Here is a 22,706-nt window from a genome sequence, read left to right on the forward strand (position 1 = left end):
TGCAACATAACCTCCCTAGTCTTAAACTCCATCCCTCTAGCAATGAAGGACAAAATTCCATTTGCCTTCTTAAGCACCTGTAAACCAACTTTCAGTGACTCATGCACTAGCACACCCAGGCCTCTCTGCACAACGGCATGCTTTAATATTTTATCGTTTAAATAATAATCCCGTTTGCTGCTATTCCTACCAAAATGGATAACCTCACATTTGTCAACATTGTATTCCATCTGCCAGACCCTAGCCCATTCACTTAACCTATCCAAATCGCTCTGCAGACTTCCAGTATCCTTTGCACTTTCGCTTTACCACTCATCTTAGTGTCAACTGCAAACGTGGACACATTGCCCTTGGTCCCCAACTCCAAATCATCTATGTAAATTGTGAACAATTGTGGGCCCAACACGGATCACTGAGGGTCACCACTAGCTACTGATTGCCAACCAGAGAAACGCCCAGGAAACCAGAGAAACACTCATGTTAATAAGTACTAATGATGGAGATCATTTGACACATTTCACTCCTCTTCCCATAGATGCCAATGGTCTCCTGTTACATCTGATTACTTCCTGACTGATTGCAAATGTCTACTTCCACTACCCTACCCTACACAGTAAATATCACCCTCATGTTCAACTACGTTTGGTCAGTATCAGCCCTGGGGGGGTGGAGGGAGGAATCCAGACTAGAAAAGGAAAGGACCCTGCCTCAGAACCAGCAGCACAGCAGAGAATTAGGGCTGGCTTTTATCGACCTGCTTGAAGAACCAAACCAGATTTTTGCTGCAGGGTTTCAACCGCACCTCGACTGGAGTGAAGAAGGGAAAACCTGCTACTGTGGGCAATTAAACCTTTGCAAATCTGTCTTCATCATCAATTTTTGGACTCTATTCCTTTAGCGGATCAAAACTGAATCACAAACCTGTAATGTTTCAAGTCTTCATCTAAGAAAAGAAAGTGTGACAGTGAATGATTTGAACTTTTATGACCAGATGCATGTAATCATCTGTAATCACCTTCTGTAATCATCATTTATTCTTGAATGTGTGTGTGTCTGTATGAGTGTGTGAGCAGGTGAGGTTACAAATACATTTCACAACCAATTATGTGCTTACATATCATTTCGCCAACAAAATTGAATGTTGAACTTACTGACAGCTTAAATGACAAAGCCCACAATAACATTTGTTTACTAAGAGAAGACTATTTTTGGGGTTGTTAGAAAGAAAAAACAGGGATATCTAGACTAGTTAATGATCGCAGGATATCCTAAAGCACTTTACCATCAACAAAGTGTTAGTGAAGTGTAATCACTATTGAAATATATCCGTTACCTGGAAGTTGTGTCAAGTTTTGTTTTTAACAAGCTGTTGGTCAGCTTTTGTTAGTTTTCTAAGTTAGCATGAGGAAGATCTAGATATTGAACCTATCCTCCCAGGATGTCAGGAAAGCTTCCAATGCACTGTCCAAAGACGAGTTCTGGCACCCTGTTTAACATTTACCCTTCAACCAAAATCACTAAAGCAGATCATCTGGTCATTATCCTATTGCTTGTGGGGCCTTGCTATGGGTAAACTGGCTTCCAGGTTTCTTGCATTAAAACATTTTGATGCTTCATTGGCTGAGGTCATCAACAGCATTATATAAATGCAACTGCTTTTTGTTTCTTTAGACTTACAGAAAATTCCACATGGAAGGCTATTGCTCAAAACTGTGGGTGTGTTAAATAAAACTTTGAGACACTTGGTGAATTTGCTGAAAGTGAAAAAAGGGTTGGTATGAGGTATGGAAATTATGTTGGATGGGGAGATGTATTTGCAAAGTGCAACAAGTATTAATTCTGGGATCCCTATTGCTTCCAATTTACTTAACCAACCACTGCAACCTCAAATCTGCAACGCACGTTGGCTAGATTTGTAGATGATACTGACCAAACGTAGTTGAACATAAGGGTGATATTTACTGGGTAGGGTAGGGTAGTGGAAGTAGATATTTGCAATCATTCAGGAAGTAATCAGATGTAACAAGAGACCATTGGCATCTATGGGAAGAGGAGTGAAATGTGTCAAATGATCCCCATCATTAGTACTTATTAATGCGAATTGTAAGTTATGATGCTCATTTGGCAAGGTTTGGATTGACAGCACTATGCCATGAGGAATGAGCTGATGCAATGCTCTCCGTATATGATAGCAAAACGCTAGTTTTAAGTGTTGTGCTTGGACTAGGACTTCTAAGTTATGGGAGTGATTGGGAGAGTGACTGGTTTGCTGGAAAACTATCCTTCAAGCTACTGTGTGTAACTCCCAGTGACAGTGAAGATCATCACTGCCATCAACTTTTATATCACACACCAAACAGCAGAACGTTCCGCCATTTTGTTTGGCTTTTGGACATCTAACATTTTCCATTCTGGACAAATAAATAAATAACGGCCTATATCAGATTTTAAGTTTTTCAGTACTTGCAACATTTTTATTGAATGCATTTCACTTCTGTGTTTGTCCCTTGAGTGCTGTGGACTTGTCGGTTTTGCTTGTGGTTTGCTACTAAATGCCTCCCAGGTGACAGAATAGTGCTGATGGATTGCTGCACAGTCAGCTGATGAGCTGCAGGAAATACATATATCTGTGTTTAATCCTGATGTACCCACTTCAGTGCTCAGGGTTTTGTTTGCTGTAGTCCCTGTGCATTCAATGTTTCAGAGATGATGCCTTCTATCGCTCTGCCATAAACTACCACTGACATGAATACTAAATTGCAGATCCTGTGCTGCCAAATGGCTGCTCATCTGCTACTACTTCTCGAGACTGTGTACTGTGTGAATTCACCAGAATGATTCCAGGATGAGGAAACTATATTTACGACTGGAGATTTGAGATACTTCGGACCATCTATTTCTACAAGAGCAGAGATGGCTAAGGGGAGATTTAATGGAAATTTTTAAATTATGAATGGATGTGTTAGGGTGAAGGAGGAATGGCTATTTCTACTGGTTGGAGACGAATTGATGTGAAATCTAGTAAAGGCCTCAAAGAGAGCATATGGTATGTTTATGAGTATATAACATACTTTTCCATCTGGTGCTACACTATCCTTTTATGCACTATATTGCACCTGTATACAATCTGTGCATCTTCACACACTAAAGGCACATGTTGCGCAAGTGACAGGGTACATGACTAATAAGGCACATAACACCAGTCCCTTCTCTGTGATGTCAATTCCTTCCAGCTTTTCCCTTCCCCATGGGGGATAGTTATTTTTGATCACCTCAGTCACCACCTGCTACAACAACAATTTATATTCATATAACAGGATGTATCATTGATGCAAAACAGGGAATAGGACTGAAAATAATGACTTCAGGTGTTAGCAAAGCGTAAAATTTTAGGAATTGCTATTGCAAGGGGAGAGAGAGATTGAGGAAGAGAATTTTGGAATACAGACTGTGATGGCTGAAACCTCTGTTACTGATGGGGGGCGGGGGGGCAGGGAAGAGAGATGCCTCGTGAATTCGAGTCAAAAGACTGAAGTGTGTGGGGCTGGGGGCGAGGCTGCAGGCAAGGTGCAGAAAGGCCACAAGGATTTGAAAATGATTATTTTAAAATTGATGTATTGGGAGATAGGGAGCATAAGGACACTGGAAAGAATACGAAAAAATAAATGCACAGTGCTTCATGTGGAATATGATATGAAGCTTGCAGTGCTGGATGAGTTGGACATTGTGTGTTCATGACCGCAGCAATTATACTGCTGCAGATAGATTGGATCAATGGATAATGTTGCTGTTGTCATTTCAAATATCTATATCATTCTTATCTGTGTTAACATGCTCACGCTTCAGTAAAACATTACTATTACTTCTCTTATGTACACATATATCATGTATTGATACCCCATAGCAGTATTTAGCATTGTTTATACTTTACCGTTCTGCTTTTCATTAGTGTTTGTTACTTTTTCTGGTCCTCCTGCTTTCTGATTTGCCTATTATAGGTAACAAAAGAAAATCAAACTTCTTGCTCTTTAGAATACAAGAGCAGGAATGTACTGCTGCAGCTGTGTAAGGCTCTGACCAGATTCCATTTGGAATACTGTGAGCAGTTTTGGGCCCTGTATCTAAGGAAAGATGTGCTGGCCTTGGAGTGGGTCCAGAGGAGATTCACAAGAATGATTCCTGGAATGAAGGACCTGTCATATGAGGAGCAGTTGAGCACTCTGGGTCTGTACTGGATGGAGTTTAGAAGGGTGAGGGGGGGGGATCTCATTGAAATTTACAGAATGCTGAGAGGCCTAGATAGAGTGGACATGGAGAAGATATTTCTACGAGTAGGAGAAACTAGAACTCGAGCGCACAGTCTTAGACTGAAGAGAAGATCCTTTAAAACAAATATGAGGAGGAATTTCTTCAGCCAGAGGGTGGTGAATCTGTGGAACGCATTGTCACAGAAGGCTGTCTTTCAGACAGAGATAGTTCTTGATTAATGAGGGGATCAGGGGTTATGGGGAGAAAGCAGGAGAATGGGGATGAAAAACATAACCGCTGTGATTGAACGGCGGAGCAGACTCGATGGGCTGAATGGCATAATTCTGCTCCTATGTCTTATGGTTTTATGGTCTTATGTCTGGGGATGATCTCTTTCACCAAAACTCGGTTTGCGATATTCCAATATAGATGTTAGCTGGGTCTGATCCGTAAACCTGATCTGATTGTTTGAATTTTCTAACCCATTTCTCTTGGCACTGCACAGTATTAACACCAATTAAATGATCACAACTCCTTGACAAGGGTTGAAGGGTCATTACTGCGGGCGCATTTAACTAGCCATTTTTCATTGCAGTTGACACAGTAATACTTTCCAAATCCATATTAGCAATTTTTGAGTAATTTAGTTAGGTGTTAAGTTATGATTTTTTTGAAAATATAGTCAGTGGAGCAAGCTGAAAAAGAACATTTCTGTTAGAATTTAAAAGATATTTTCTAAGTATTTTTCGTGTTGCTTTTTACATCTCCCCTGATTAATTATTTCAAATGGTTCAATAAGTGGCCTTGATTTATTTTAGCTAATCAGAAATATATTTCTGAGAGCTGAAAACGAAGAGCAAATGCACTTGGATCAGTTTTATCTTCTTCAGTTTGAATAGCTGAACCAAATTGCATGATGGCAAATTTGCTCAAGTACTACAATTAAAAGTTCACAATGTTGGAGCAGGTGTCCGAACACAAAGCCCACTAAAGTGAACCACAAGAAAGGTCATAAGCAAAAGCTGGCAATTTTATCGTGAAAATGAGGAAAGGACATCAAAACCAGGCAACCACTGAAATTTGCAGCCCCTGAGCAAGAGGATCACTTGACCTTCGTGGTTGCAAAGGGTCATGAAGATCGAGAACTGCTTATGGAACAATGAACAGATGTGTCCTGTTTACCAGACTTCTTGGAAGAATGACCCCAGCCACATGAAGATCTTACACATACATTATCGAACATTCAAGAAGGGGAAGAAATTGTATCAAGGTACAGAAGAGCGAAGACTGGAGAGAGACAACTCTGGGCTGAAAACACTGGGAACAACAATCGCAGAAGAAGACACTGAGTTAGGTACTCAGAGACCAGCAAAAATTCCCTGGATAAGAGCCTGGCCAGTTGCTCTGCTCGGATGATACTTGTGTTTGATTCGTAAGGTAAGTAATATGAATTAATACACTGAGTTAAAAAGTCTGTGTGACATTCATTGTGTTAAAGAGTCTGTGTTACAATTATTGAGTTTAAATCTGTATGACATGTTAGTACAAGTGCTACGGGATTCTCCGCAATCGGCGTGATGGCCCGACGCCAGCGTCAAAAATGGTGCAAACCACTCCGGCGTCGGGCCGGCCAGAAGTAGTGGAATTCTCCGCACTTCCGGGGGCTAGGTGGACAGCGGAGGGGTTGGCACCATGCCAGCCGGTGCCGAAGGGACTGTGCAAGTCCGCACATGCGCCAAAGGGCTGGTGTGATCTCATGCATGCGCGGAACTTACCTGCCAGGTCCCATCGCGTGGGACCATATCTAATCCACGCTGGCGGGACTCGCCAGAAATAGATGGCCACTCGACCCATCGGAGTCTGGAGAATTGCCGGGGGGGGGGGGGGGGGGGGGGCTGCTGCCAACGGCCCCCGACTGGCGTGGGGCGATCCCCGCCCCCGCCTGAAAACCAGCGCCGGGATTCGCTCCGCCCCCCGCGGATTCTCCGAACCGGCGGAGGGGGTCAGAGAATTCCGTCCATATTCTTTAAGTGAATACTATCAGTCATATGTAGTTTGTGTGACATGCCAGTTGTGAATCCGCAAGGAATAGGAGGGCAACAGTTGTCATGTTTGGCGGAATAATGGAATTTAATGGAGGAGAAATTACGAAAAAAATGTGAAGCTACCTGTGATGCATTTAAAGGAAAACCAAACAAACATATGAGAGATAAGGGAATAGCTATAGAATTCCTAACAGTGCAGAAGGAGACCATTCAGCCCATTGGGCCTGCATCGACCTTCCGAAAGAGCACCCTACCGAGGCCTATTACCCCGCCCTATTCCAGTAATCCAGCTAACCTGCACATCTTTGGGCTGTGGGATCAGAATCGAACACATGTCCCTGATGCTGTAAGACAGCAGTGATAACCACTGTGTCACTATAGGCTATAATGAAAGATGGGAAGAGTGGACCATAGATGCAGGGCACGAACTACGTTGGGCAAAATGGCCCATAGTTGTGCCATTAGCTGGGCCTATAGCTGAGAATGGTTCATAGTTGGGCAAAATGGCCCATAGGGCAGCATGGCAGCACAGTGGTTAGCACTGCTGCATCACAGCGCCAGGGATCCTGGTTCAATTACAGCATAAGCGACTGTCTGTGTGTTGTTTGTACATTCTCCACATCTCTGCATGGTTTTCTAGCAAATAGATGGGCAAAATTATTTATATGCAGACATTTTCTGCTTTGTCATTTTGTCTGCAAAATGTCTTGATCTGTGACTGTCTGATAATCAATTTGTTGCTTCATTGGACCACACATAGAACGTGACAAAGAATGCAGTATGCTAACCATGTTGAGAAAGATCATTTAATCTGACAATTTACCAACAGAGATTTAATTATTTTGGCTAAATATTCCTTAATTATTTGCAACTGAAATCAAAAATAAAAACTGTTATATCAATAGTTACTGCACTTCATTTAAGTGAAATCCATATCTAAAATATCAGTAATTCAAGGTTAGTTTTCAACTCTGTGCCAGAAAAACATAATTGTGAAGAAAACACTATTTATTTTGTGAATGCTTTCACATAGAAGGATCACAAAGCTGAAATGTAAATAGGAACCAAATTAAAAACAATAAATCTTGCATTTATATAGCACCCTTAAAGTAGAAGAGAGAGGAGGGATGCAACGCCTGAAAGGGTTGAGGGAGGGGATTACGGAGCCTCAGTTGTAAGCCACTGAAACAGAGTCAATAGAGCACAAAGTTGAATAGGGTTAGCTCAAGCGAGGGCTTTGAGGTTTTCTAGGGTTTCTGCCCACCTTTCGCTGAAGTCACAGCAGAAGAGCAGAAGAAATACCAAGTAACTGTCTCTGCCATGGTGACAAAGAATTTGCTGACCCCGAATGATGTTGTTAGAGGTGAAAGTAGAAGGTGCAGGAGATAAAGGATGAAGGAGTGAGTTGGTAGAAGAGAAAGGAAGTGTACAGATATCTTCACTTTCCAGGCTGATCTTAGATCAGGAGGAGGTTTTAGCAGAGAGAAGGCTTGATACAGCCCAAGGCTTGCGTGAGGGTAGCTAAAACATTTGCGCAGAAAGTAGAACAATTCCAGATTACCGGGCACATGCTACATCCTCGGAGGACTTTTTGGCCAGATGTAGGATCACTCTGAAAATTCTACTGCATGCCTTGGGAACTACCTTGGAACTGTTCCCAACTTGACATTGCAACCTCAGTGAATGTGCAATGCGTGTATATAACAAGGCTCACTTCCAGTGAAGTTAGAGTGGTGCGGCAGCAGCAACTCTGAGGAAATTCCTGATCTTTGCCTTGCAGTGAATGCTCTATCTGCCTGAAACTGGGAAGTGCAGCAAGGTTTCTACGTTCCTCAGTCTATTTGGCCTCCATTACATCTCCTTTCAGCCTGCTTTATTCCAAAGTAAAATGCTATAGTATCCAAATGTATCCTCATAAACAGTTTCCCATCCTTGCCCATATATTGGTTAATTTATGGCATTAGTCCACCACTATGGAAAGAGTGTAGTCTCCATTATAAAAAAAAGTATTGATACTGCATGCAGTGAGCTTCGTTCCCCTATTATGTAGATAGGACGCTGAAGCCAATTATTATGGCCTACTGCACATAGCTCCCACTATGAATGCTTCCCCAATAGAACCGTCGGCACTCTGGGCTCGCCATCCGAACAACACTATTCTGCCTCTGCCCTCACCGCACCACTGACCACAACCCCCCCCCCCCCAGCAACCCACACCACTCTCCTCCCCACTGCCCCCTCTCTCCCCGCCGCGTACCCCCCCGCCCCCCAAAGGCCGGACCCTCTTGTAGTTGGTTAATTGGTCTCCAAGCCGCTGAACATTGCACCAGTTGCATCATTACACCCATTTAGAACAACCTATGGGTTAGTTCTATTTAAATGAAGCCCAGACTTTGAAATGGTTCAGATTTCCTGATGCACCTCAGATTTGTATCGACACCTGTTGACTCAAAAGGCTAATGTACCCCAGTTGAGCATGTGTCTACAAATAAAAATAGTAATTTCCAGTTTTAGATCAAAATCAACTAGAATGTGGCCGCTAGTTTAAGCGCACAGTGAACTTTAAGTTATATTCAGCCCTGCACTCACTGTACTGAATATACATAACTGAATTGGAACAGCCTGACTCTGCCTGCATCTTTCAGCTCTCCCACAAAATTGAATGAATGCAAACGAAGGCCTGCAGAGCATCAACATTAACAAACCTACTCTCTGCAGCACACTTTGCATAATAATCCACACTATGATTATAAATTATTCTTTGCAGCTACAGCGTTAACATTTAATTACATTTAAGAGGTAATATTCCACTCTTCTGGGATTTTGATCTTTAATGTAGCAATGCCACTGATAGTTTGTTAAAATTTGTGTTAAAAACTCTGACAAAGGAATTGCCTTGGCCATCTGCGATACAATTACTGGAATGAATGTAATGTTGCACTTTATCAGGAGGCCAAGACTGCTCTTTCTCCACTAAGGGGATTGCACTTAACATGCTGCAACTAAACCAGAAGCTTTACTGAAATTATTTCAAATGGATTTTACACAAAACCCTGTACATGTTCTGAATCCTGAGCTGGCAGGTTGCAGGATTCTGATTGCAGGCACATTAAAAAAAGGTATTGTACAAATCATTCACATGCATTCAAATAGAAATCTATAATATAGAAATATAATATTTCTATAATAACTATTATATCCCCACAGAGATTTGGCTCACTGGGTAATTGCAATACATGGTCTGGTGTTTTCTATATACCAGGAAGATTCTAGGTCTGCTCTGTGCTGAATAATCTGGTTTCAATGGAACAGTGGTGAGTAGCGTGTTGCCAGACTATTATTGGCAGTAGTCCCTACTCAGACAAAAGTGATGTATTTAACCTTTAAGTACGCATATCAATAATGGTCAGCTAGCAAAACAGATGACTAAAAATAATTGCATTCAATAGTGAAATAAACAGGGAGGTAAAAGAAGTGGATCCTATGGAGATAAGGATGTGACATACTGAAGTATGGTGGATAGAAGTCTTCACTGTGGAACTAAAAAACAGGCTAACTCTAGAGGTATATAATAGAACAACATAAAAGTGGAAGTTTGCTCGATGAAGAAAATCCCCCCCCCCCAAAAAAAAGGTATTAGAGAATAGGAAAGTTACTTTAATGGGAGACTTCAGGCAACCTAAAAATGGGGCTGGATTCTCCAAAAATGGGGCTATGTCCCCACGCCGGCGTAAAAACGCTGGCGTTTCACGCCAGACTTTCCATAATTTTTTTTACAGCTATTCACCTACCATGAAGGGGCTGGCAGGGTCCTGGAGAGCTTCTTGCAGCTTCAACTGTGCAAACGGGCCTCCGAACCTCTGGTTGCGAGTCCGCACATGTGCACGGCGGTGGCCTACAGCGGGTGCACCGAAAGCAATGGCGGACTCAGCTGGCAGACCGACAAAGAAGGTCCCAATGATCTGCCCTGCGTCGCTCGGTCTGTCCCGCCCAATCAACGCCCCGGCCGCCCATAAGGCCCCCTCCCCCCGTATTTGATCCCTGTCATGTGAGAGTACCTTTAAGAAATGGCTGTTTATAAATGGGTGTGTATATAAATATCTGTCGTGAGAGTACCTTTAAGAAATAGGTGTTTATTACTGCAGTGATGTCAGAGAGTGGGTGGAGCGGTCAGTTTTTTTACTTTGGTTTTAGGTTGTTTGCTGCAGGTTATGTTTTAGTTTTGTTTTCAGAGCTGGATAGCTGCAGTCACAGCCAGAAGGTGTACGAGTCTCTCTGTCTGTAATCTAAAAACTGTAAATTGATCCTTTGGTGATTTGAAACTAATAACTGCTCTCAGTAGTGACTTTAACCTGATGCGCTTCTGTTAAAAGTTCTTTTTTTAAGTCTTATGGATGTTAAAAGGACTGAAGGATTACTTAGTGTTGTATTATTTGGGGGTTGTATTTGAATTAATGGTTGCTGAGATGTTCACTGTATGTTTTAAAAAGGTTAACTTGAGTTCATAAAATAAACATTGTTTTGCTTTAAAAAGTACTTTTCCATTTCTGCTCTACCACACCTGTTGAGTGGTCAGTGTGCTCCTCATACCACAGTTTATTAAAAGTTGTGGGTCACGTGAACTCCATGATACACTTTGGGGTTCTCTAAACCCTGGCCCATAACATCCCCCTGCCCCCTACAGGGTGGACGCGGACTGAGTACACCACACGTGAGCCCTGACTGGCCAGATGTGGTTAGAACCACACTGTCGGGAATTTGGCGGGTCAGGACTGGAGCATCGCTGGGAGGGCCTCTGGCAGTGGCCCCCCAACCACACTGTGTACTTCGCGCGCGAGCGATTCTCCAGTCCCCAGAGAATCGCGGGAGCGGCGGCGGGCCTGATCCTGTCTTAAAAGTGGATTCTCTGCCCCCTTGCCAAACATGATTTCGGAGAATCCAGCAGGTCCTCAATCTGGTGGAGAAAATGCATCATCAAACAACTTCTCTTTGTGCTTCTGTATGGTGATGATACTGATTTGTAACTGTTGCATTATTGCAAACTGTAGAATTGATATTCCATTGAGTTCAAAACCAGTCGAGATAGATTAAAATGAAGTGCGCCTCATTCAACCTGACAGCTGTTAATGGTTTGAAATGACATGAGCCAGGGCAGGTTCAGTGCAGCCTCCAGTGGGCGAGAGCCCATAACACAAAATTGCCCTTGAATATCTTACTAATAGGCATTACTACATGACTAAATACAACTTATTCTTCAGATTTTTTGGCTACAATCATTATTCCCAATTCCTAATTAATGGATTGAAAGCCATGTTCCATACTTTAAAAAGGTTAATGTAAATTGACAGAATAAAGTGTCAATAACTCTAATTTCCACAGAATATATTCTTTCACACAATACCTTATCTTAAATTTTGGTGTTATTATACCTACCTAGAATGCTAATCCTTTCTCAGGGCTCCAGCATTGCCTCTTTCTAACTGACAAATCTCTGTCCCTTGATGTCCAAAGATGTGCAGGTTAGGTGGATTGGCCATGATCAATGCTTGAGATTACAGGAATAGGGCAGGGCAGTGGGCTTAGTAGAGTGCTCTTTCAGAGGGCCGGTGCAGAACCAATGGGTCAAATAGCCTTCATCTGCACTGTAGGGATTCTATTGATTCTACGATGTACTTCATCCCCTACCACATAACCAAACTTTTTTAACTTGAACTATGCCGGTTACATATTATGAGACGTTCAATGTAAATGCACATAATCATGGTAATTGATGTTCAATTACATAAAAGTCTGTATCAAAGAATTAACCAAGATTCTTTACAGTTCCTTTGAAGAAGTTTGTATGGCTGATCAGACTTACTGCTTGGTCATGCATTTCACCAGCTTGAGAGATAGAATGCACTTACCTGGCCGAACTGCTCACAAGGTGTCTGGTATTCTGCTTTCTGGCAAAGATCTTTTACTCTTTCATATTTAGGTAGAAAGTTTTCCTCCTGAGTGTTCTTACTCTCGTCCCTCTTGTGCAGCAGTTTACTAACAAAACAAAATACTGCTCCTCGAGTATTTGCTATCACAATGATGAAAATAAGAATGAAAAGCCTGCAATTATGGTTAAAAAAAAAACTTAACAACATACCCTCTTTCCACAAGAAAGGAATCTCGCCAAATCTTTGTCTTCTTGTTGGAGTTGAACCTGAAATTATTTTGATAGTTACATTATTGAATTAAATTCATGTTTATACGTTATATCAGTGCAACTAAAACCTGTGTGTAATTGGGATTCCTGTTTTAGATACAGTATAATTTGAACAGTCAAAGCAGAGACCTGACTGAAATTAATCAGGTTTAATGAAGGCTGGGTTACTGCTAGCTGCATAAACTCTGCGAGTTTATAGCCCCATGGTAATTATGAAAAATTAGCATTACCACTGATCTGAAAACCACCTAGCTGATAAGAACAACTTCCATGTTTTAAATGCAAAATACTTTGAATGCTGGAAATCTGAAGCAAGAGTAATTAGCAGATCAGGCAGCATCTACGGAGAATGAAACAGAGTTAACGCGAGGTCATCAATCTGAAACTTTAACTCACTGTGCAATCCTACCACTTTGGTCACTGCCAGAAGGGCAGCACCATTTTCAGTTTTGGTGCTTGACTATCCGAACAGCATGCCGAGCAGTTGCTCTTTACAAAGGAAAACCAATTATTATCCGGGCTCCCAGTCCAATCTTATCGGCCACTGGCAATGGCATGCCCATTTGCTCCATTGGAAAAGGAGGTATTTTTCCAGGAGGCAGCAGATATCAGCAGTGAGAGCCTAAGTCTCCTGAAGCACTTGTACTCAAACATGTCAAGGGAGCTGATCCTCTGCCAGTAAGCCCTCTGTTGGATCTCAGTGCCCATCCCCTCTGCTCCTTATGTGATTGAGAAGACAGTTGTTGCCGCTGGTGCGCACCTGTCGATGGAGATGTTGCTCCTTGCTCTGCCTCTTAGTAAGAAGTCTTACAACACCAGGTTAAAGTCCAACAGGTTTGTTTCAAACATGAGCTTTCGGAGCACTGCTCCTTCCTCAGGTGAATGTTAACAGAGGTGGAAAGGTGCAGCTGTTAAAGTTGTCCCCATGCTATGGTGAAGGTTGTCAGCAGGGAAGCGCAGCTGAAGGTGAGAGAAGTCTAATGCAGGTGAGTATCTTCCAAGAAGTTGGTAATCATCTGCGTAGAAGTGAAATTACTCTCTCTGAGTAATGCTTTGAACAGCAGTATCTCAATGGCTGCAGCTCTTCAGATTCACTGATCAAAACTTTCCCAGCTTGTCAGTTTCACTGAAGAAGCTCTTACTCATGTGCATTTGCCTCGGTGACCTTGGGGGATAACTGAAGGGTTGGGAAAGACATCCCCTGAAACAAATCCAGGATTCAGGATTGAAACACCTCATAATTAACAACCTCAAACTCTACTGACATACTTAACTGACAGATCCAGGAAAGATCCCGGCTTGCTTCAATCCTGCTCCAGAGAAAGCTGGAAGTCGGGGGGGGGGGGGGGGGGGAGACCATGTTTGGATGCTGACCCGATGTTCTGGGATATTTGCACCCTGCTCACACCGAATGGGCTGGGACAATTCTCTCCCCTGTTTCTTTCTCTATGGATGCTGCTTGACCTTCGGAATACTTCCCAGCATTTTTAACTTATGCATTGTACTAACTCAAAAAAATCTGCTGTTTTCTGGAGCTGTAAGCTATGATTATCCTGTACTGTAACTGGTTAGCTGCATGCTATGCCATTACACTGGCTATTTAATTAGTTCACATATTGATGCAAGTGCCAATATGGCTATATAATGGAAAAATGTCAGAATAATGATTTGTTACACAAAGTAGCAAAACTGACTTCCCAGATAGAACAGTTGCAAAAATGAAACAAAAATTTCATGGCTTTGAAAATACAGAATCTAAACTAATGCTGAGGTTTTAAAATAGACTCTTCACAAAGATAACAATTATTCAGCTTGAATTCTACATCTCTTCTTAAAAAGAAGAGGTGGTGTGTGAAACCTTTGTTCCTCTTTGGAGTTTTGCCTTTCTGCTAATGCTACTTGTGGTAGCTATGTGAGAGGCTGAATAGACTCGGACTGTTTTCATTTGAAGGACAGAGGTTGAGGGGTGACCTGATAAAGGTCTACAAGATTATGAGGGGCATTGATAGAGTGGCACTCTTTCCCAGAGTGGGGGGGTCAGTCACCAGGGGGCATAGGTTTAAGGTCCATGGGGCAAAGTTTAGAGGAGATTTGTGAAGCAGGTTTTTTACGCAGAGGGTTGTGAGTGCCTGGAATGCATTGCCAGGGCAGGTTGTGGAAGCAGATGCATTAAACGGCATTCAAAAGGTATCTTGACAAACACATCGATAGGATGGGTATTTGGGATGCGGCACAAGGAAGTGCTGAGGGTTTTGGCAAAGGTTGGTATCATGACCGGCACAGGCTTGGAGGGCTAAAGGGCCTGTTCCTGTGCTGTATTGTTCTTTGTTCTTTGCTCTTGTTACAGCTACTGGAGAATCCAGCTCCAGAATCATGGAAACAGTGGCCGGGATTAACCGGCTGTTCACACACACCGGTGGGATATTCTGGTCTCACCGACGGCACACGGGTTCCTCGGCGAAAGGTGTTTAGTCAACAGGAAATCCCGTTGACAATGATGGGACCAGTAATTCCCGCTGGCAGGCCACCTCCACCGCCGAAAAACACGCGGCGGGTTGGTCGTTAAATCCTGCCCGATAACTCTGAAAAACAGGAAATTTACCACCCCCTCAAAATAGATGGTTGATGCAGAGGCCAATGGAGCTAGATTGTTAACCATCATCTGACCATAAAGCAATTGCTACTAAACAGCCATTGAATATAGAAATTCCATGAGTTTTGCATTCATTGCTTTCAATACAAATGGAACTCCAACAGTTTCAATAACCAATGCTTAGTACAAAATTCTGTTTATAAGCTATTTTACATGTCCTGAACAATGCATAGACTGTATACAGTTTACTTTATACAGCTCTTCTTGTTAGTTCATTCCCCTACTATATTAACAATGATTGAATGGAATAGCTATGATTGAAGTTTGATGCCTATGTATTCAAAAACATAAATTCTTATGGCTGTCTGGTAAATATTCTGCCTTTGGTCAAGTTTTCATTAACTTTTCTTGCTGATCAAATGTTTGTCGGATATAACAACAAAGGCAATAATTCAATATTAACCGCAAATCTTTATAAAGTTCAGATTCATGAGTTTGAGCTTGCCCTGGCAAAGTGAACCGAACTGTTCAATGGGATCCCTGGAACAAAGGAACAATCCTGGCAAATCTAGTAGTTCCAAATCGTAAAATTGAATTTAATTAATCCAGCCAGTTACTATACCCTAATGGCTTTAATAATAAACAGACCCAGAACATGATTGAAAACTGCGATTAAAAATCTCATAATCCTACATATTGAAGCAGAATTTGGCTTTCTTTGCAAGTATAAAACTACATGTATTAATACACCAGACACTCTGCAGAAATTAAAAACATGTAAGCACTTTGTGCTTATTTCAGCTAAACAAAATAAGTGACAACCATTCGCTGGTTTATTCCCAGGGCAAAGCCTTGACCAATCAGGGTCAAATTGGCTGGTTTAACTTTCAAACAATGTTTGGCAGTTATTTGTCATTCACTATCAACTAGTGTATTCTCCATGGCAATGCGTCTACCAATCAGAGTCCACTTGCCAACCAATAAACTCATACAGTATAAATTGTTGTTTTCCCCTTCTACGGATATTCTTGTGAAGTGTCCAGACTAGTACAAGACGAAAAGCTTCAACATGTCTCTTTTTCAGCAATATTCAAGGATAAAACTGTTGTCCTCTTACCTGTTGACAGTTTTTTCAGTGTCTAGAAGTTTCAGAATGGATTTGCCATCCATGTCAGCTGGAATGTCTAGGCCTGCAATGTCTAAAATTGTTGGGGCGAGGTCGATGTTCAGAACAAGTTGAGGAACGCTGGGAATAAAGAACAAAAAATACTTTACAGTTTGGCACGGATTGTTGTGCTCCAATATTCATAAGGTTCAGAATAACCTGTTGGAACAGCTAAAGTTGCTTATAGGAAGCATGAGATTAAATAAGTAAGATTCTCTCAAGAAATTACAATGCTGCAATCTCCACTTCTTTAGCCTATAGCACAGCACAATGAAATAGGATATCTCTGGAAAGTCACCAGCAAATTCAAATTTGAACGATTAACACTGAAATTGAATCTATTTAGTAAGAGTAGGAGAGAAGTTGAGACATTGTCACAGTATTTGAATTCAAGTGGTTACTCTGAACCACTTGAGCTTTGCAGTTTCGGTTGATGAGCCCATCTGATCCTGGCCATGCGTGCACACTCGATATAACGGCCAATTGAGGGGGGAAATGTTGTTTCACATTTTCCCCTTGACACAGAAGTAACATGACCAATTGAAGCACCCCAATACCACGGCTCTGAAGATCTAAGAACTGATTGGGGTTAAAGCTGAAGCTTCCCTGGACTGTATGGGTCAGCTGCTAAGCTTCTGGGGAAACGCATAGTCCCCATGAAAATGAGCTAAAATCATTATAATCAATTTTAACCTCCTGCATTTGTCTTCCCTCTATATACGTTTAGCTTTTTCTCAAGCATTTACTGATGGCCATTTCACAGAAACTACTGTAATTGGGATAACTCTAAATTATTTGATAATTTTGTTATGAACTAAAGGGTTGATGTTTGTTCTGATGGCGGGTTTCCACTGTACCAGAAACATTTTTCTATAAGTAGTTAATGGCAGAAATATTTCATCCTCATACTATTAGGGGCGAGTGAGTTTCCACATTTACTAACACTAGTTCTTCGCAGCAATTTGTTTTATTAAAAAAAAGTGACTTATTATGTTCGTCAGAAATTATTTAAACTTAACATCCTGTACAGGACCAGTCCAAAAAGCTTACTTCACACATTATCTATCTTCAATCTCAAGGGGGGTGGGCTGACCACTGTTCATCTACTTCCCCGAGTTTAAAAAAAATATTTTTATTCTCCTTTTTCACATTTTCTCCCGAGTTTACACCCACCAACAATAAACAATAATCAGCAACAAATATGTCAAGCCCCATAACAATAACAATGATCCCATCCTCCCACCAACCCCCAAACATCAGCCCGCATGTTTACATAAACAAATTATAAAAAGGAATCAGGGATTACCCATAGTCATCCTTAATACACACGGCCCCCTCCCCCCCAACCCTCCCACCCACCCCCCCCCAAATAAAGTTCGATGTTATCCAGTTCTTGAAAGTGCCTAATAAATAGTGCCCATGAATTGTAGAACCCCTCCGAGCTTCCCCTCAGTTTGAACTTAACCTTCTCAAGGGTCAAGTACTCCAACAGGTTCCCCAGCCACGCCAGGGCACAGGACGGAGAGGCTGCTCTCCATCCCAGCAGGATCCGCCTTCGGGCGATCAACGAGGCGAACGCTATGATATCTGCCTCCGCACCCGTTTCCAACCCTGGCTGGTCCGACACCCCGAATATGGCCTCCCAGGGACCCGGGTCTAGTTTCACGTGCACCACCTTGGAAATTACCCTAAAAAACCTCCGTCCAGTACTCCCCTAGCTTTGGACAGGACCAAAACATTTGAAATTGATTAGGCCCCCCCCCCCCCCCCCACCCGCAACACTCACACACATCTTCTACTCCTTCAAAAAATTGGTTCATCCTCGCCCTCATGAGGTGCGCTCTATATACCACCTTCAGCTGTATCAGCCCCAACCTCGCACATAAGGTGGAGGCATTCACTCTCCGGAGCACCTCATACCAGATCCCCTCCTCTATAACCTCTCCCAGCTCTTCCTCCCACTTTGCTTTGATCCCTTCCAGTGGTGCCTTATCGTCTTCCAAAATAGCTCCGTACACTGCTGACACTGCCCCCTTCTCCAGTCCCCCTGTCGTCAGCACCTCCTCCAGCAATGTGTAGGCCGGTTCCTCCGGGAAGCTCAGTATCTCCTTCCTGGCAAAATCCCGAACCTGCATGTATCTAAACACTTCTCCCTGCTCCAGCCCATACTTCGCTTCCAGCTCCCTCAATCCTGCAAACCGACCCCGAAGAAACAAATATTTTAGCGTCTTAATCCCCTTCTCTTCCCATTTCCGAAAACTTCCATCCCACCTCCCTGGCTCAAATCTGTGGTTCCCCCCGAATCGGCATTTCCCTTGACCCTGCCCCCAACCCGAAGTGTTGGTGAAACTGTCTCCAGATTTTCAATAAAGCTATTATTACCGGACTCCCTGAGTATTTCCCTGGAGCTATCGGGAGCGGCGCTGTACTTCCCTGAGTTTTGAAGGGAGCCACAGTGATCCTTTAATAACCCAGCAACAGGAAGATCAGTAGTTCTGATTTCATTTCAGTTTCAGTAAATCCATAAAATTGTATCATTGTTGAATGGTTTCTATTATTGTTGTGCTATGCAACTCGGATTAAGTTTACGCCGTGATTTAATGGCTTTGTCGTGTCCAACTTGGTGATACAAGGCCGTTGAGTCTTGCGGGAGGCCGCTTGCGAGATTTGAGATGTTCAAAACGAGATCTCATGAGGCGTTATAATCTGGATCTCACTCTTGCTGGGCAAGATCCAGCGAGACATGCCATGATGCCATTTAGAACTGGTCCACACAAACATGGACCAGCTTAATGGTACCTGCGGGGAGGGGGGGGGGGGGGTGATCCAGGCCATTAGGGACCCCTGGGCGGTCAGGCTCTGGGCAGGGTGGCACATGATTCTGTCAGGCCTGCTACACAGAATTGACGGGGGTTCCCTGTTGGTTCTCTGATTGGTTAGAGAGTCCCCTGTTGGCTCGACAAACCCCAAGCCACTGTTACCAGCAGAAGTCATTGTGTACTTGAATCAATTGGTTGCTGTGAACAAAGGAGATTTTTCAAAAGTGAACACTTGAAGGAGCTTCTACTGTCCAACTGATGGACTTTACTTCCAAGATTTGCTCCAACTGATATACAGATACAATAATAATATCTTACATTGATCCAGGCTCCACAGTTGGACCACGCATGAAAAATGGAACTCGGATGTCAATTTCATATGGCATTGATTTTCCTTTCACAAGGCCAAACTGTCCGATGTGATAGCCATGGTCTGCTGTATAAATGATGTATGTATTGTCCACTTCTCCTGTTTCAACAAGCATGTTATAGAGCTGAAAGGTCAATGTAAACACTTAGTTAGTGGAAATAATGTACAATTTAACTTCTTCTACACCATCTTTTTCGAGGTGCTGTTACATATACATTGTTACTCTACTTTGCTCAAATGTATCCTTTATTTCTTTCAAATATTTTGTTTCCTTTTAACTATACTAGTTTGGCCTGTTTTATGAAGTCCAAGGAGCAGTGAATCAATCAGCGCTTCCACTGACCTGTTCAATTTACTCACCTAAATAGCAGCAAGAAGCATTGCTGCATTCACAGTCCTTGAAGAGAGAGACAGTTAATTTTTCGAGCTCATATGACCCTTCTACAGAAATGAGGGTCATATGAAATGAAATGAAAATCGCTTATTGTCACAAGTAGGCTTCAAATGAAGTCACTGTGAAAAGCCCCTAGTCGCCACATTCCGGCACCTGTTCAGGGAGGCTGGTACGGGAATTGAACACGCGCTACTGGCCTTGGTCTGCTTTACAAGCCAGCTATTTGGCCTATTGTGCTAAACCAGCCCCAATGGACTTGAAATGTTAACTGTGTATCTCTCTCGCACCACAGATGCTGCCAGACCTGCAGAGTTCATCCGGCATTTTCTGTTTTAATTTCAGATCTCCAGTATCTGCAGCATTTTGCATTTATTTTGTCCTTCACCATTCCCTTCCTTCTGGATTAAATTTTGTAAGAGTGACATTCTGCCAGTGTAGACTAACTAGTTGCAATGAAGAGAGACCAAACACCAAACTCCGGGATAAAAGTGCTGCATTTATTTACAGACTTAAAATTGAACTAAAATCTCTTGATATCCTGAACTGTAGGGCTTTTCTTAAAACATTCACTCTACCCCACCAAGGTGCTAACCCTGGCTTCAGCTGAGATAATGGAAGACTGCTAGTGCACATCTGTGGCTTGTAACTCCTGGGTGGCCCCAGAGATTTGGCTGCATGCAGACTGTTGAATTTCACCTTGTGATGAGGCAGTCAGTTCTCACTGACCTGCTGGTAGTGTACTGGATACTGGTCAATGCTGTGGCGATGGAACAAGCATGCTGATATGATGAGAGGGGTCAGTATCTGCCAATTCTGCCGTACCACTGCCATTCCAATAGAATTGGAGATCATTAATGATCTACATGAGGGAAGACAGCAGAAAATGACTGACTCCTTAGAACTACCTATCAACTTGCTCCAGCAATCTGTCCAAGGTGGGCCTCTACCTCCCAAAGTTTGGGTTTGCGCCCAACGATGGCATGGTAACTTTAATAAGGACACGGGGAGTCCACACCGAGTAAAATAAGAAACTGGAGCAATATGTAGACGACCCAATAGATCCCCATCGGGTTACTGGCCGACCTTTTACACGGTGATTAATGAGATACCCTGCTCCTAAGCGGGGGAGCTCATACTCCATAAGGAGCACTGGGAAGACAGGCATTCCCGCCCCTTAGGTTCCGTACGGGATACTACAGTAACCATCTGAGCATCCAGAACTATAAAGGGACCAGTCATGGAATTCTGTTGGTGGGGAACTCTGCGAGGTGCCATACCTTCCAAGATAGAATGCAGAGGAATGATATCATGAGAGATGATATCACACATGCTGATAACAGACTCCTTCATGCTTTTAGCTATAGTGATGAAACTCCTTGGCAGAACTTCCAATACCTCTCACAACTGCTTGTGAGAGACCAGCAATTCTTGGTTCATTTCTGGACCACTGAAGCTCTCATCTCTGTTCTTCTCAGTAAACCTTGGAGAGGATTGGCCCTTTGGTTAGTTTTATCATGGGATGTTCAAGTCATTATTATCTGCTCCTGTGTGCAATGCTGGGTGCATCACCACATGTACAAATACACTTGTCCGGTAACAGCAATTAGCTTATAATTGACATCAGGATGTGCCTACTTACACCAATTAGACTCAAATGTCCTTGAAGGGACAAGTCAGGTCTCGCACAGCTCAATGCTAGCAGCAGGTATGTTGCATAGAATAATATTTCTGGCCCTATGAAAATAAGTATCTTTTGATTTACCATAATGCCAATAGAGATTTATGAGCTTCATTAAATAGAAGAAACCTAAAATGCACTCATGGTAATAACCTACTATCAGAGATTAGCTTTTAGGTGTGAGAGGTTGGAAGCATTTGAGCCTGTTTTATTGGTGCGTCAAGTGCCCTTCGAGCTCCAAAATGGCATCCATGCACATGTGGACCCTTGGGAATGAGCAGGTAGATCATGACATCAATGAATGTGCATTGTTGATTTCACACCAGCTCAACACTCCAGCTATTACCCTCTCTTTAACAACACACAGCTAGTCATGCATACAGCAGCAAGAAGAAACTGCCACATTTAATGGCCTCAATAAATACTTGCAGCGCAGTTGCTGGTTGACTTCTTTTGAAAATTTAGATTTGACAAGTGTTTACTTTCTGTAGTTGTTTCAAGTTCTAAAAGCCTACAAAAGTGTGATGTGACATGTGCTCAAGGTGTTGTTGCTGAATCAAGATTTCTGCACAAACCAATTTCTCCTAGACATGGACTTATTAGTAAGAATCTGCTTGGAACACTGCATGGCTTAGAGAATTAACAGAGGTCATATAGAGTAAGTCAAGCTTTGGAAGAGGAAGGAGGAGGGAGGAAAGGCTCTCAAGAGGCCATATCTATCCAGGCTGTTCAGGGAGCAAATATCCTAACTAAATCTCTTCAGGAAAACATTTATGAAAATGATGGTGTCTCATTTTGGACATTCTGAGTGAAAGTCGAACCTACTGCAGTTACCATCAGAGCAAAAATGTAATTGTGACTATGAAAACGACCATGGCCATGCATATTTTTGTGTCCTGGCTTCTTCCAGGCCACAGCTCGTGATATTTGCAACATCTTGAAATTTGCATTCAACTATTGCATAAGTGAGATAACCGAGACTCTACTCAGTAAGGACAAACTATATTTCATTGTTGATTGCCAAAGAGAAGCAGGCAGAATGAGTATACAACTTCACTACGATTGCAGGTTTCCGCATATAACAGAATGCCAAACACTGCAAGCACATCATTTTGAAGGCACTGCAGGTCTGCCCTGTACGACAGCAAAAGAGATTTTACTCCCTCAACATCCAACTTGTGAGTGGCCATAGACAAAC

The 22,706-nt window shown here is 42.6% G+C and overlaps 1 protein-coding gene across 6 annotated transcripts in view; it reads right to left on the reverse strand.

Moving 5' to 3' along the window:
• Positions 1 to 22,706, reverse strand: part of LOC119969528 (extracellular sulfatase Sulf-2-like) — a 433,021-nt gene that overhangs the window by 57,039 nt on the left and 353,276 nt on the right. For all 6 annotated transcript variants that reach the window (XM_038803237.1, XM_038803240.1, XM_038803243.1 and 3 more), the window contains 4 exons: positions 19,385 to 19,560; positions 16,200 to 16,328; positions 12,430 to 12,486; positions 12,200 to 12,326 (listed from right to left, as the gene is read on the reverse strand). In XM_038803237.1, coding sequence (XP_038659165.1) covers positions 12,200 to 12,326; positions 12,430 to 12,486; positions 16,200 to 16,328; positions 19,385 to 19,560 — 489 coding nt within the window. The remainder of the gene's footprint in view (positions 1 to 12,199; positions 12,327 to 12,429; positions 12,487 to 16,199; positions 16,329 to 19,384; positions 19,561 to 22,706) is intronic.

The sequence above is a fragment of the Scyliorhinus canicula genome, chromosome 7, assembly GCF_902713615.1.
Source record: "Scyliorhinus canicula chromosome 7, sScyCan1.1, whole genome shotgun sequence".
NCBI lineage: Eukaryota > Metazoa > Chordata > Chondrichthyes > Carcharhiniformes > Scyliorhinidae > Scyliorhinus > Scyliorhinus canicula.